Consider the following 15,287-nt stretch of genomic DNA (forward strand, 5'->3'; position numbering starts at 1 on the left):
AACACTGTTTCCCATGCTTGTTCAATGAAAAAATGTATGAACATGTCACGGTCATCCTCCTCTTCATCTGAAGAGGAGAGGCGAGGCGAGAAGGATCGGAGGACCAAAATGCGGTGTGATATGCGTTCATGTTGAATGTTTAATAAAAGAAAGAACTGAACACAGAAACACTATACAAAACCAGTAAATAAAATAACAACCGTGAAGCTAATGCGAGCTGCGCTGAAACAAGCCATCAACATAGACAATCACCCACAAACAAACAGTGCAACCCAGGCTACCTAAGTATGATTCTCAATCAGAGACAACTAATGACACCTGCCTCTGATTGAGAACCATACTAGGCCGAAACATAGAAATCCCAAATCATAGAAAATCAAACATAGACTGCCCACCCAACTCACGCCCTGACCATACTAAATAAATACAAAACAAAGGAAATAAAGGTCAGAACGTGACAGAACATGCACCTGTAGAACGGTCGTTAAGACTAACAGCTTACAGACGGTAGGCAATTAAGTTCACAGTTATGAAAACTTAGGAGACTAAAGAGGCCTTTCTATTGACTCTGGAATAACACCACAAGAAAGATGCCCAGGGTCCCTCCTCATTTGGGTGAATGTGCCTTAGGCATGCTGCAATGAGGCATGAGGACTGCAGATGTGGCCAGGGCAATAAATTGCAATGTCCGTTCTGTGAGACGCCGAAGACAGCGCTACAGGGAGATAGGACGGACAGCTGATTGTCCTCGCAGTGGCAGACAATGTGTAACAACACCTGCACAGGATCCCTACATCCGAACATCACACCTGCGGGACAGGTACAGGGTGGCATTAACAACGGCCCGAGTTACACCAGGAACATACAATCCCTCCATCAGTGCTCAGACTGTCCGCAATAGGCTGAGAGAGGCTGGAGTGAGGGCTTGTAGGCCTGTTGTAAGGCAGGTCCTCACCAGACATCGTCGGCAACAACTTTGCTTAAGGGCACAAAGCCACTGTCCCTGGACCAGACAGGACTGCTCTTCACCGACAGGTCGCGGTTTTGTCTCACTAGGGGTGATGGTCGGATTCACGTTTATTGTCGAAAGAATGAGCATTACACCGAGACCTGTACTCTGGAGCGGGATCGATTTGGAGGTGGAGGGTCCGTCATGGTCTGGGGCGGTGTGTCACAGCATCATCGGACTGAGCTTGTTGTCATTGCAGGCAATCTCAATTCTGTGCATTACAGGGAAGAAATCCTCCTCCCTCATGTGGTACCCTTTCCTGCAGGCTCATCCTGACATGACCCTCCAGCATGATAATGCCACCGGCCGTATTGCTCATTCTGTGCATGATTTCCTGCAAGACAGGAATGTCAGTGTTCTGCCATGGCCAGCAAAGAGCCTGGATCTCAATCCCAATGAGCACATCTGGGACCTGTTGGATTGGAGGGTGAGGGCTAGGGCCATTCCCCCCAGAAAATCCGGGAACTTGCAGGTGCCTTGGTGGAAGAGTGGGGTAACATCTAACAACAAGAACTGGCAAAGGAGATGCGCTGCAGTACTTAATGCAGCTGGTGGCCACACCAGATACTGACTGTTACTTTGATTTTTACCCTCTCCCCCTCATTAAGGAACACATTTTTCTTTGGAACTTGTTGAGTTTATGTCTCAGTTGTTAACAGTTAACAGTGAGAGGACGTTTATTTTTTTGCTGAGTCTATATGCTTGGAGTTTAACCGACTGTCTTTTTCTAAAGGGCCGATGAGTTTCTTGGGGAGCCTGGAGTGGTTGAGCTAGATGGGAGCAACTATTCCATGACATCAACCTATATGTGAATTGCCAATGTTGTACAGACCTTATTCAGTGAATTTACTTTTTTTGTTGTCACTACTATAGCCTGAATAATATAAGCATCTCCGTAGAAGTAAATGAAGATGAGGTCTAATGAATAGTGTGCAACAGTTACACACTAATGAATAGTGTGTAATTGTAAGATTGTTCTTAGTATTTGTGATGTGCTGGTGTTGTCACGACCATCGTTAAAGGAAGACCAAAGCGCAAAGTGTTGAGCGTACATATCTTTATTATTATGTCACCAACAAAACAAGAAACGACCGTGAAGCTTACAAGGGCTAGAGTACCCCTAACAAAGTCAACTTCTCACAAATGACAAATGGGGAAAGGTTGCCTAAGTATGATTCCCAATCAGAGACAACGATAGACTGCTGTCCCTGATTGAGAACCATACCCGGCCAAAACATTTAATCCGTTTGAGCCAATCAGTTGTGTTATTACACAGGAGGGTATACAGAAGATAACCCTATTTGGTAAAAAAACAAGTCCATATTACGGCAAGAATAGCTCAAATAAGCAAAGAGAAATGACAGTCCATCATTACTTTAAGACATGAAGGTCAGTCAATACGAAAGGTTTCAAGAACTTTTAAGGTTTCTTCAAGTGCAATCGCAAAAACCATCAAGCATTATGATGAAACTGGCTCTCATGTGGAACGCCACAGGATTGGAAGACTCAGAGTTCTGTTGCAAAGGAGAAGTTCATTAGAAGTTCATTAGAGTTACCAGCCCAAATAAATGCTTCACAGTTCAAGTTCAAGCAACAGACACATCAACATAAGCTGTTCAGAGGAGCTTGTGTGAATCATGCCTTCATGGTCAAATTGTTGCAAAGAAATCACTACTAAAGGACACAAATGATAATAAGAAACTTGCTGGTTCAAGAAACACAGCAATGGACAGTAGACTAGTTGATATTTGTCCTTTGGTCTGGAATCCAAATTTTAGATTTTTGGTTCCAATCGCCGTGTTTTTGTGAGACGTGGTGTGGGTGTACGTACAGATGATCTCAACATGTGTATTTACCACCGTAAAGCATCCCTGTGTCCATCTGCCTCGAGGGGTGTATATTATGTCTGGGGTGATATTAATTACCCCTGGACAAATGAACTCAATGACATATTTGAAGTCGTAATCAGCGAGTCGTCCATGACCACAGGCTTCCCCCCGCTTCCTGTGTTGTTTATATTTCCCTTGACTTCCCACGTCTCCTTGAATAGTAAGGCTTGGAGTAAGTTCTCATTTGCCAGCAATGAACTGGCACAAGTCATTGGGGTTAAATGTTGTTTTGAGGGTGACATTTCAACCGTAGAATTATGTCAACGGGAAACAATATAGACAAACGTTGTCTGAAATGTGTACAATTGTGTCTTTGAAACTTTTCATTCAGAAAAAAACTAATATACAAAAAAAAAGTGAAGCACACTTTCAGATGTATGAATAAAAATCAGACATTTTCCCATTTAAACTTTATTGTGCCGGGAGAAAGTGCAGTATGACACTTTTGGGTGAGAAATAAACAAACAACCTTTAGAATATTTAATATGACATGATGTGCCCAGTAAGAAGGTTGATGTCCTGAAGATGCACCTGGCAGGTGTTTGTGTGTGGAGAATGCATACTGAGGGAGAGGTTGTGTTCTGTTCACAGCAAGTGACACGACGTCATACTAATATCATGCCGATAAGTGTATGGCAATGGACATTATTTGGGCATAACACTAGTACGTCATCATGCCAAACACTTTGAGAATCCTAGCGCCCAGGGTGGAACCCAGTGTACTCAGAATGGGGATCAGGGAAGGTATCCCTGACTCTCCAAACACAGTAACTGGGGATGACAACTCAGTTTCCTGCACAAAGCTGCCACATCACAAACATAATTCTACGGTTGAAATGTCACCCTCAAAACAACATTTAACCCCAATGACTTGTGCCAGGTCACTGCAGGTAAATGAGAACTTACTCCAAGCCTTGCTAAACTGTGTGTAGGCAGCATGCAGGTAGTCCCGGGAGTCATCTCCAGGCTCTGCTGCGTCAGCCACTGCCAGCACGTCAACCCTTTACCGCCTGTGCAAACATAAACATCTGTTGTCTAGGTAGTACTGGTTAAAATGTGGCAGCTGGCTTACACAGAAGGCTGGTCCCTGACCGCATCTCTCTCTCTCTCGGCTTACCATTCCGTTGTCGGTAAATCTCTAGGACATCAAAAACCAATCCTGGCTCTCGCTTAAACATCAGCCTCACCACCTCTGTTGTCTGCATAATCCAGCTCCCTGATGATGAATTCCTGAATGAACAGATGCACACAGCCTATTATCAGTATGGCAGAATGTGATATTTCTCTCCACACTCAGCTAAAGGTTGTTCTCCTATGTATGGTCAAGGACTACGATTCATTCAAAGCAACTACTTTCCATTGTAAATTGATGAAACTAGATCATGTTTCTACTGAAAGTAGTACGTGTAGATAAATACCAAAAACAAAAATGTATTTATCTACCAATTATTATGTTCATACAATAACTATTCAAGAGAGGGTACTTTATTTTTGATAAATATATTGGCATTTAACATAATACAAATCTGTGTGGCAGCCATTCTATCATGTCGGAGAACAAAAAGACTCTCCTCATTTCTCTCTCTCTACTGCCTGCCTTTGCCTGTCCGTCCTCTGCCCCTGGCTCTCCCTCGAGCCCTGCTTGTTGGACTGCCATCATCAACGTTGTCCAATGCAACCTGCGCATACAATGAATGACGTTAGCTGGATGTCCTGCTATGTGAAATACTTTCTTAAATACATTGGCTATTACAAAACAATTTCACAAGGTTGAAACTATTGCAGCCTAGCTGTAGCTGCAATTGTGTCAAACTAACATTGGTTTAGCAAACGTTAACAAGGCTAGCAAGGGAACTGAAAAAACACATCACGTTAACTTGACATATGGTTTTACAACACAAATACTTTTGGAGTTTAGCGTTATATTTCACCTCATCACTCGACATTCTGTGTGTCCAGTGGTTGTGGACTGCTGCTGTAGCTGTATGAAATGGCTGGCTAGCTAGTTAGCTAGCTCTGCCTATATAAACAAATCCACACGTTTTAGAATGAAAGGGTGAGAGCATGCAAAGTAGGAGTGACTCTAGGCTTGTTGAGAAAGGGGGTGGGGGTGGGGGTGGGGAGGGGGAGAATTTTTGTAATACGCCAAGCTTGCACGACGTTTGAGAAAAATAAGGATATATCATTTAAGTGCCTATGAACGGGGTATGTTATTAGGTGGCCGGCGCACCGGTTTGTGCCAAGAACTGCAACGTTGCTGGGGTTTTCATGCTCAGTTTCCCCCGTGTATCAAGGATGGACCAACCAAAGGACAACATGGGCCAGTATCCCTGAAGAGTCCATGCCCTGCCGAAGTTAGGCTTTTCTGAGGGTAAAGGGGGGGGGGGGGACTTCCTACGGGTTAAAGAAAGATCACAGAATTTCATACAGATCACAGGTGGTATCAGCCAATGAAAATATTCCATAACCGCAAGTGGCAGTAAATCGCCAACCTTTGCTTTATACCTGTTCAAACACAGTCTAGGTGGTTGTCATGGCGAGCAGAGGGTGACGCTGACGCCTTCCCCTATCCAACAGGCAGGGAACAGCTCCCGAGTGAAGGCACAGTGGAAGTCAGCAGCTGCGTCGGCCGTCTTCATAGCAAGTCAGTTTTCCAGCCTGGTAGTCCAGCAGCATTCCGATGCGGGAGTGTTGGGAGTGGCCAGCCACCATCTCCCGGCACACGTTGCGCCAGGCCCTCAGCTTGAACTCATCCAGTTGAAGGCTCCAGCGTAGACCGTTCATTCACACCATACACCATTTCCACTTTTCCATCCGGGGGATGCCCTTGACGTCATATGGGGGAGTGATGTGGGGTTCAAAGGTTATAGTGGGAAGAGGTGCCCATAGGTTCTCCTGAGAGAGGAGCAGGTGGCTGTGCGAGGGTCAAAGGTCAGGGTTCAGCGGTCTGAGGAGGAGGGTGAGAAGACATTTCGGTATACAGCGAAATTAACTCAAAAACAAAAGGATAGGTGATACATCACATTTATGTTGTCAAACTTTTGAACATCATTCAGGTTAAGAGGAAGATATTTTAACAGATTGGAGATGACTATCCATAAAAACAACACACAGCTCTAGCTAAATATAGAGCATTTGCCTTGGCAAAGTAAGACAATATAGGTGTCACACAATAAGGTTACCTTGCGTGTCCTTACACACAGCCTCCTCCTTCATACAGTGAGGTGAGGTTACCATACTTGTCCTGCCCCACAGCTGTAGACACAGCCTTCTCCAGGTCCTCAGACACAAGCTTGGAGAGATCCGTGACAGGAGGTCAGTCACCCCGGTGAGCCTCTCCTGCAGGTTAGCGGTCACATCCACTTCAATGTCCTTCACATGACAAACCTCCACCAGCCGAGACACCTACAGAGATGATATATTATGATTTGTGTTGACCAATGCCCTTCTCCCCGGATTGTGCAGTTTGGCCGGGTGGCCAGGTCTAGGTAGTGTCTTGGTGGTTCCAAAACGTCTTTCTTTAAGAATGGAGGCCTCTGTGTTTTTGGTGACTTTTAATGCTGCAGGAATGTGCCTCAACACAATCCTCTCTTGGAGCTCTACGGACAATTCCTTCGACCGCATGGCTTGATTTTTGCTCTGACATGCACTGTCAACTATGGGACCTTATATAGACTGGTGTGTTCCTTTCCAAATCATGTATAATGAATTGAATTTATTTACCACAGGTGGACTCAAATCAAGGTATAGAATCATCTCAAGGATGATTAATGGAAACAGAATGCCCCTGAGCTCAATTTCCAGTCTCATGGCAAAGTGTCTGAATACCTATGTAAAATGAGATTTAACAGACTAGGATTGATAATGTCAAAAGCCGCACTGAAGTCTCTGTCAAGTCATATGTAAGTGCGTATAAAAATATTTTTGCTAGGACTATCTGGGAGTGGTCTGAGTGGGGAGGAGACAACATAAATAGCATTTGTCACCAGGCAGGCAAACAGCTCTTACACAGAACGGGCTTTATCATATTCACAATTTCAATGGTATTATTTCCAACCTAATTTTGTGGTTATATCAAAGGAAAATCATGTCTTTGATTGCACTGGGCCTTATACAATGTCATCGGTGTAGAATTTCCTATTATACTTAAAGAAGCTCTGCTTTTCTTTTTGGTAAAACTGAGGTTATAGTGTGCATCAAGTTGTATACTTCAACATGGAAGAGGAACATATTTCACTTATTTTTTAACACAATTTGTGCTGTTTGAATACAATGTAGCTTGAAAAGAGTGAAATGGAATTGACCCAAGTGGCAATAATTACAGCCATACTGTAAAGGCTGTTGGAAGGAGAGGACCAAGGTGCAGCGTGATACGTGTTCATGATTTTTATTAACTGAACACTGAAATAACAAAAATAACAAAGAGAATGAACAAAAACAGTCCTGTCAGATGCAGAAAAACAGAAAACAATTACCCACAAAACCCATGTGGGCAAGAGCTACCTAAGTATGGTTCCCAATCAGAGACAACGATAGACAGCTGTCCCTGATTGAGAACCATATCCGGCCAAAAACAAAGAAATACAAAAACATAGAAAAAAGAACATAGAATGCCCACCCTAGTCACATCCTGGCCTAACCAAAATAGAGAATAAAAGCCTCTCTATGGCCAGGGCATGACACATACCTTCTAGGTATTCAATCTGTGTGAATGTTCATAAACATTTCCAGATGTAGAGAACAGGTCGTTATTCTTGGTCCCATACCCTGACGTACAAAGTAGACCATAAAGATAAGGTATCTTACAATGCTGCTGCCAGTTATGGGTGGGTGTGGTCTAAGACTGTCATTATATATCCAGTTCTTAGTCTTGCCATTGTCAAACATACATACATACATTCATTCACTTGCATTTATTTGAAATACGATTGCCATGGAGAATATTGATGAAGTTTCAGCATTTCCAAGAGATCTTGAAGAAGCATTGAAGAACAACAGCTTGACCACAGCTGCAGGCAAGATTCAAGATTATTTGAAGGAGATGAATAATGTGGAGCTGAATATTGCTGTCACAGGAGAGACAGGCTCCGGTAAATCTACCTTTGTCAATGCATTCAGAGGCATGAAGAATAATGAAGAAGGAGCTGCTTTAACTGGTGTGGTGGAAACCACCATGGAGGCAAAGGCTTACCCCCACCCAAAATACCCAAATTTGAAAGTTTGGGATCTCCCTGGTATTGGCACCGCTAACTTCAAACCAGAAGAGTACCTTCAGAAAGTTGAATTTGATCGCTTTGATTTCTTCATCATAGTCTCATCAGAGCGATTCAGAGCCAATGACATTACTCTGGCCAAGGAGATCCAGAAGAGGAAGAATAAGTTCTATTTTCTTCGCTCCAAGATTGATAACGACATGAGGGCTGAGGGGAGAAAAGAGAAGTTTGACCAGGATAAGACACTGGAAACAATCAGACAATACTGCATCAAAGGTTTGTCTACACACTATGTACATTATGTAAATGTACTCTATTGCTAAACAAAAGGAATTTGTTTTTTTCATATTGTAGTTACTGTGTTTGTATTTGACTTGACTTTGTTTTGCTCCTCAGGGCTTGAGGATCAGGGTCTGGGCTCTCCTAAGGTCTTTCTCATCTCCAGTTTTGATCTTGGTCACTACGATTTCCATGACTTTGAGGAGACAATGGAGAAAGAGCTTCCTGACCACAAGAGGCATGTACTACTGTTGTCCATCCCGAATATAACCTTGAAAATCAACCAGAGGAAGAAGAACGCTTTCAAAGCCAACATGTGGAGGCTAGCTTTTGTATCTGGCATTGTGGCAGCAATACCTATCCCAGGCCTTTCCTTTGCTGTAGATGTAAGCATATTGGTAATTGAGATCAAGAAGTACTATAACGCTTTTGGTCTTGATGATGAGTCCCTGCAGAGCCTTGCTAACAGAACGAATGTGCCAGTGGAGGAGCTGAAAGCAGTCCTCAAGTCACCTCTGAACAAAGAAATAAACAAAGATGCGGTTGTCAAGTTGCTTCAAAGTGTAGCTCTATCAGGGGTAACGGTGGTTGAGTACCTGTTCAGTAACACTCCTATTGTCGGCAGCTTAGCTGCCACAGGAATTTCCTTTAGTACAACCATCTACATGTTGAGGAAGTGTCTGAATGAGCTGGCTGATGATGCACACAATGTTCTGATGAAGGCACTGAAGGCCAATGAGTGAGATAATGTTCAAGATTGAATTGCAAGCTAGATCTGTGTTTGCGTTCTTTCTTGAATACTGTCTTCAAACAAGGAAATGCTGATAAGTAGATAATTAAATTATGCTGCTTGAAAATAAATGTTCAAATGTAATTGATCAATGGGACAGTAAGGTCACAATAGTTTTAATATAGGTTAGTACAATATAACCTTACTGCATTAGATGGGAAATTCATATTGGGATCTACAGCTTTTTACTCATAGTAAATTTACTCTGAAAATATATATTTACAGACAATACACTTGCTTTTACAATTTAACTTCAGTATAATCTAATCCTAGCCTTTTGAGAACCAAATTGGACGTGCTTTGAAACAATTGCATGATATTTGAACATGACTCCCTCTCGAAAGTGGATTTGAAAATAATCCTAGTTTAGAATGAACCAGTGTTAATTGTCTACATATAAATTGTGGTTTTACCCAAAATTACTCATTCAGTACATATGTTCTACATGAGAACAAATTATTGACCAGTTTCCTGTGTTCTCTTCTGAGAATCGCATGAATCTTTATCTAAAACCGTCACTCTTTACTTTCCCATATTAACTAGTGTAATATTGCAGTTCATGAGCAGGCCGCCAGATTGTACTATTTAGCTGGTCAACAGTTTTAGTGTTGGTCATTCAAGGCAGTAGATAGTGATGAAAGGAACACCTCGTCAGTTGTACAACTGAAATGTGTCTTCCGCATTTAGCCCAACCCCTCTGAATCAGTAGATGTAAACTCTAAATAAAAACACAAGGTTAAGTAATGCACATAACATATTATAGATCTGTGGACTCTAAATAGAGGGTTTTACAATGATCATATTCACTTCTCCTGCTGTAAACCTTTGTCCCACACCCTGTAGGTGCTTTACGAAAGGGTACACTCCACCACTGGAAAGAAGCTGTTGGAGCTCAAAGTGCACGGTATGCTAAATGAGACAACGTGTCCCAATGCTTGGCACTGTGGGAATGTCTTCACTACTACCTACTGCCCTCCGTACTTAACAGCCTGAGTCAGGGCGTAGCACTTGAGATACCTGTCACTGAGTAGACCGATGGTCTGTTATTTAAAATATTTTACCACTCACTAAAAATACATGCAAAAGGGTTGATCTGACATCTGTTTTTTTATATTTTGCGTTACGAAAGAAATGCAGAGTGACATTTACTGCTTTCGGGGTTACTGATTTACACCAGTCAATTAAATCATTGTTATTATGATGTATTCTGTACTTTTAGTGAAGGCGATGTGTAAGTGTGATTTCATTGTTATCTCTTTACATTGATCAAAAATAAATGTTTAATGTTCAACACCACTGCTCACACACCCGCCGTTACTATGACAACCAGTGTAGCCAAGTCAGCAAATGACTGCTGTCTGAACACACACACACATCCAATGTGCTTTTGGAAAGTCAGTTTTCCTAAACATATTTTAACAACAAAACTGATTTGAGCATTAAGGCCTGCACTGTGAACAAGGCTTCAAGGAAAGGTTCACCTATTTTGAATGTAATATTGTTTTTGTGCATCTCTGAGTGATGTTCTATCAATTCCCTGGGTCACTTCATGTTTTCATGTGTATCTGAGTTACTGGCATTCAAGCATGCAGAAATCCGTCAGGTATGACGTAGCACTGTATAAAGTAGTTCTCACCACTATGGAATTTAATAGGAAGGCGACTTTTACATTGCGAAAACCTCTATCACACATGTTAGATTTCAAAACTTGCCGTTGTCATAACTTGGGATGATGTCTTCTCTCGAATGAACCATTGAATATATTTTTGCGATATTCCTACGTTAAGAATACATTTTTTTTAACGAATCCAATAAATGAAAGAACGTATCACGCGCCACCCAGCAGACTGTCAACCAATCGTATTCACGTTGTTACGATGCGTCACACAGTTGCTAAGCTAATCATCATGCAATCCCTATATCAAAGTCAATGTACAGTATATCTACGTGCCTATTTTCCTCGAAAGAACATAATAATGTTTTGTACTTGTTGAAAAAAATGTGTGCTAATGTTGTGATTTTGAGCTAGCGCCCAATAGACTCAACAGAAGGTTGGTGGCACCTTAATTGGAGACGACAGGCTCGTGTTAATGCCTGGAGTGTAATAGTATTAAACACATCAAACACATGGGTTCCATTTGTTGGATGCCATTCCATTAGCTCCTTTCTAGACATTATTATGAGCCGTCCTCTCCGCAGCAACTTCCACTTATAGACTCCAATTCACTCCTTGTCCCAGAATCGCCCAAAATGCACCGCACAGTCCATTGACGGAGTATGGGCAACGTTTCCCGTCTCCTCATAAGTATGTCTGCCATAGTGAATGTCAGACCCTCACTCTGTGAAGCACATCGATCTGCAGGTTGAACACGGTGGTGATTGTAGACTCCTAATTTACATGCTGATATTGTCTTTGGTATTATTGTGTGTAGCTACATTTGCTTGCTAGCTAGCTACCAAGCTAGCCAGCCAGCCCACGGAGAGAGCATTGCATTGTGGATTTTGTCGTCGACTTGAAATGCAATAGATTTCCACAACAATTGTTCATGTTGCCACCAACCTTATTATAATGCCAAAATGAAACATGTGTTCATAAAAAAATATTGTTCTCACATATGAGTGTTATTTAACACTGTAAATGAAAGGAATGAGTGGTTTTGGGTGGATTTGTGTAGCTCGTTGTTATTTGGGATTAATTGGGTGTTGTATTTGAAAGGATGCTTCGACTGATTTTTTTCCCCCATTCAAGGCCTCTCAAAGATAAATGCATGTCTGTGCCACAAGAGGGTGCAAGGACCTTACAGTGACAGTCTTTCTGTATGTACAGTATATACTTTAGAATTTCCTGACACACATCATTTGCATCAAAGTCTGGCTATTTTATGACTTTCCTGACATGACTGATAGACAAATCCTAAACCTGACACATTATTTTTCATCTATTGTCATAAGATGATCAGGAGAGAGAAATGCAAACCTTCACCATATGCTACTGACAAACTGTGACATCAAGTTTAATCATAGTGTTCCACACACAATACTTTAGCAATGCATCCTTCCTTCATGACGTTCACTATTCTTATGTATTTGAAAATGTGTAAGCGATAAAGAGTGAACTTGACATTCACTCACCCAGATCAGTGATACATTGTCAATTAAGGGCTTTACACATTAGCTGGCATTATAACCACCAGCTTGAGCCTTCTATTTACAGCATTGTGTCAGCTGAATTCATTACATTTAGTTTTTTTATGTAAATGAAATCACAATTTAAAATACTAATTATCATTGTTTGATCTATAATGTTCAGTTGAAATGACAATTAATTCATTTTATTGATACTTCACACACTTGTTTTTTTTTGTCAAGGTGTTGAAGTGAGGCCAGGATAGAACCCCAATTTTTGGTCGATCTGGCATCTGCAGTTGCAGTGAACGTTGGCTGTACAGAAGATCCGTGCCTAACTCCATGCACCTCCCAAAATTGTACAGCTCTGGAGGTGACTCCCACTTGCATAACAGTGCAACAGTGCATACGATGCACAGAGCACTGAGGACAAACAGCACATTGTGTAAACAAGTAGACTTAGATGAAACATGTCTTTAGCTCTTCTGTACCTAATCTTTCTCCTTTTTGTGGGTAAGTTTTGTGGGTTAGCTTATTCGCTTGGTGGAATTCCACTTTTGATTTGTTTTAGTGCACTACTGATAATATGTCAGATCCAAAAGTTCCCTGAGAGAAGCCACAGTCAATAATGACTTGAATTCAGTATTTGAGTTCATTTAGTTTTTGTATATTACTTTTCTGTATTTACTAGACCAGGATTCAATCCGATCACACTTTGTCACTTATGCACCTTTTAAAGATAATTTCCAACACATGTCGTTTTTACTGTGATTGAGGTCTTCACGAGGAATGTTTCCTTTCAAATGTGCAAAGCCGACAACGTTCAATCAGATTGAATCCCGTCCATAATCCTGAATACTGGCCACGGAATCTGTTATGTTATGTTATTGGCCTCGTTGACAATGTTACTTTCTTTGTTCATCACACATTCTGTACAGTGTCAGAAACTGCAGAGCTGTGCCAGGAATTCACCCTGACAAAAACGGACACCCAAAACGTCTCTCATCGAATGGCTTGTGACAGTCCTCTGCAGCAGTTACCTCCACTGGTACCTTCACAAAGAGGGAGAGACTTTGAGGAGGATGCTGTACATGGCAACTGCTGATGAGAGAACACAGGAGATGAGACACCAAAATAAACAATGGATGAGTGACCCTGGCGTTGAGGAAGTCGCAGCAGAGAAAGTGGGATCCAGTATGTACACTGAAAATTCCTGAAATATAAACCAATCGCTCAACAACCTACTACTGTGCCTACAGGGATTCCCAAAGTGTTTAACTGCAAGACACATCCTGTACTGATGTTACCGTAGTTCATTTGATTCTGAATTAGAGACCATGTAGCACTCTCTGCCCAACTTTCTGCTTCAAATTATATAACATCTGCAAGATTATGCTGGATTTTCTCTCACAATTAAAGCTGGTGCTTCTTAAAACATTTAGTTTAAAAGCATAACATTGCATAATTGGCGGCTCCTGATTAATAGAGTTCACAAGAGCTCTAACTGGTGACATTGTGTGGACTCACGCAGCATGTTGCGTCATCAATTATATAGAAAAGCATATTTTTCCAAATTGATAAAGCTTTTTAGTGCAAAGTGACAAGATGCGCATCTTGCATGTGAACACTATATCTCCAAACGAGTGACAAATGGTAGCGGTTGTATTCCGCAACATTTTGAGAGATGAAAGACAACATCTGGTTTCTAGTAGGCAGAATTAGAGAAGAACCTATTCATTCTCTGATTCAGTTGGCCCAAGCCTGTTTCTGTACTGAAGTCAGCCTACCTGTCTCATAGACTCTGACCAGCAGCTCCTTATTATTATGGTTAGAAATCACATTTGATGGCCACCATTGGGGGGGGGGTACTCATGTTTACGCAGCCGAGTAATCACCCTTAAAATACTTTGAACCACCTTTATTTTTGTATTACAATTTCTGAAAATCTACAATAGAAATTGACAAACCCTAGTAAACATTGAAAGGGATGTGACATTGTAGCAGTAAGCTGTTTTAATTATCCTTTATACATCTGTTATTCTTGATTTCAATATGGAAAGGAAAACCAGGTATGGTGTTTTGTATGAACTGTTTCTTGTTGAGTAAAATACACATTTATGTACTAAATTTGAATCATTGTGTTATTCCTATACCGTATTTTTGTGTTCCCCAACTATGAAAGGGGGGCATGAGTGATACATTTTGGGAAGCACTGCATTAGTAGAATATCAAAATGTAGGATTGGCTTCTCTTTGGTTTAGGGGTTGATGATAGTCAGAATAAAAACAACGAGGAAGATCAGAAAACAAGGAATGGCTTGTTCAGTAGAATAGATTCGGAATAACTCAGACTAGTTCCAACATCAAAGGTTTTGCTATGGAGTCCAAAGGTATTTCAATATTATGAAGAGTGTGGGCTGCCCCCTTGTTTATGTCTGATCATACAATTTCAGTTTTAAGTTTCTGCTTAATGGAAATCATACAAACCAAGCCTGGGCCCTCACACAATTTGCCTGTATGTCATACTAAATGTGAACGGAAATGATCTTACCGGAATGCAGGAATAATGTTTTGTAAATCACCCATTTGAAAGAACAATTATCAATTCATTTGAACCATACGTAATTACAGCGTCATAATATTGTAGTAATCATTCCCTAAACAAATTACCTGAATATCTGTTATGACATATTGGATTAAATGGTTTGCTGTAGCTAAAGTGTTAGGACACCTGTCATAACTGTGTCATAGTGAGAAGTATCATAACATTAGAAAAAAAATGTCTTCATATTTTGTGTAGTTAAAATGGTCTAGTAAAAAGCACGAGCTGACACACATCCTGTAATGTTTTTATAGGTGCTGCCTAATGAAGAGGAAACTGTAATAAAAATAAAGTCACATCAGGTTTACCCTTTCAATAGTTTGTGTCATATAGAGTTTTGTGACTTTCTTTTCATGTAGTCTTAATGGTAACACTTTATT

General features: G+C 41.2%; 1 protein-coding gene and 1 long non-coding RNA gene across 2 annotated transcripts; both read left to right on the plus strand.

Moving 5' to 3' along the window:
• The first annotated feature begins 7,831 nt into the window (after positions 1–7,831).
• Positions 7,832–9,157, plus strand: LOC135513659 (interferon-inducible GTPase 5-like). Its single transcript, XM_064936518.1, has 2 exons — positions 7,832–8,387; positions 8,508–9,157. The coding sequence occupies exons 1-2, from the start codon at positions 7,832–7,834 to the stop codon at positions 9,131–9,133; spliced, it is 1,182 nt and encodes a 393-aa protein (XP_064792590.1). The 3' UTR covers positions 9,134–9,157.
• A 958-nt stretch (positions 9,158–10,115) lies between these two features.
• On the plus strand, positions 10,116–14,433 carry LOC135514389 (uncharacterized). Its single transcript, XR_010451671.1, has 2 exons — positions 10,116–12,819; positions 13,245–14,433. It is a non-coding gene; the product is annotated as an uncharacterized LOC135514389 (long non-coding RNA).
• Positions 14,434–15,287: the final 854 nt, after the last annotated feature.

This window comes from Oncorhynchus masou, chromosome 25 (genome assembly GCF_036934945.1).
Source record: "Oncorhynchus masou masou isolate Uvic2021 chromosome 25, UVic_Omas_1.1, whole genome shotgun sequence".
Classification (NCBI taxonomy): Eukaryota; Metazoa; Chordata; class Actinopteri; order Salmoniformes; family Salmonidae; genus Oncorhynchus; species Oncorhynchus masou.

Bases quoted from the DNA above. Each gene is read 5' to 3' on its own strand.
- LOC135513659 (XM_064936518.1), top strand. From the start codon at position 7,832: ATGGAGAATATTGATGAAGTTTCAGCATTTCCAAGAGATCTTGAAGAA. The intron at 8,388-8,507 runs GTTTGTCTACAC...TTTGCTCCTCAG, and splicing joins CAGACAATACTGCATCAAAG to GGCTTGAGGATCAGGGTCTG.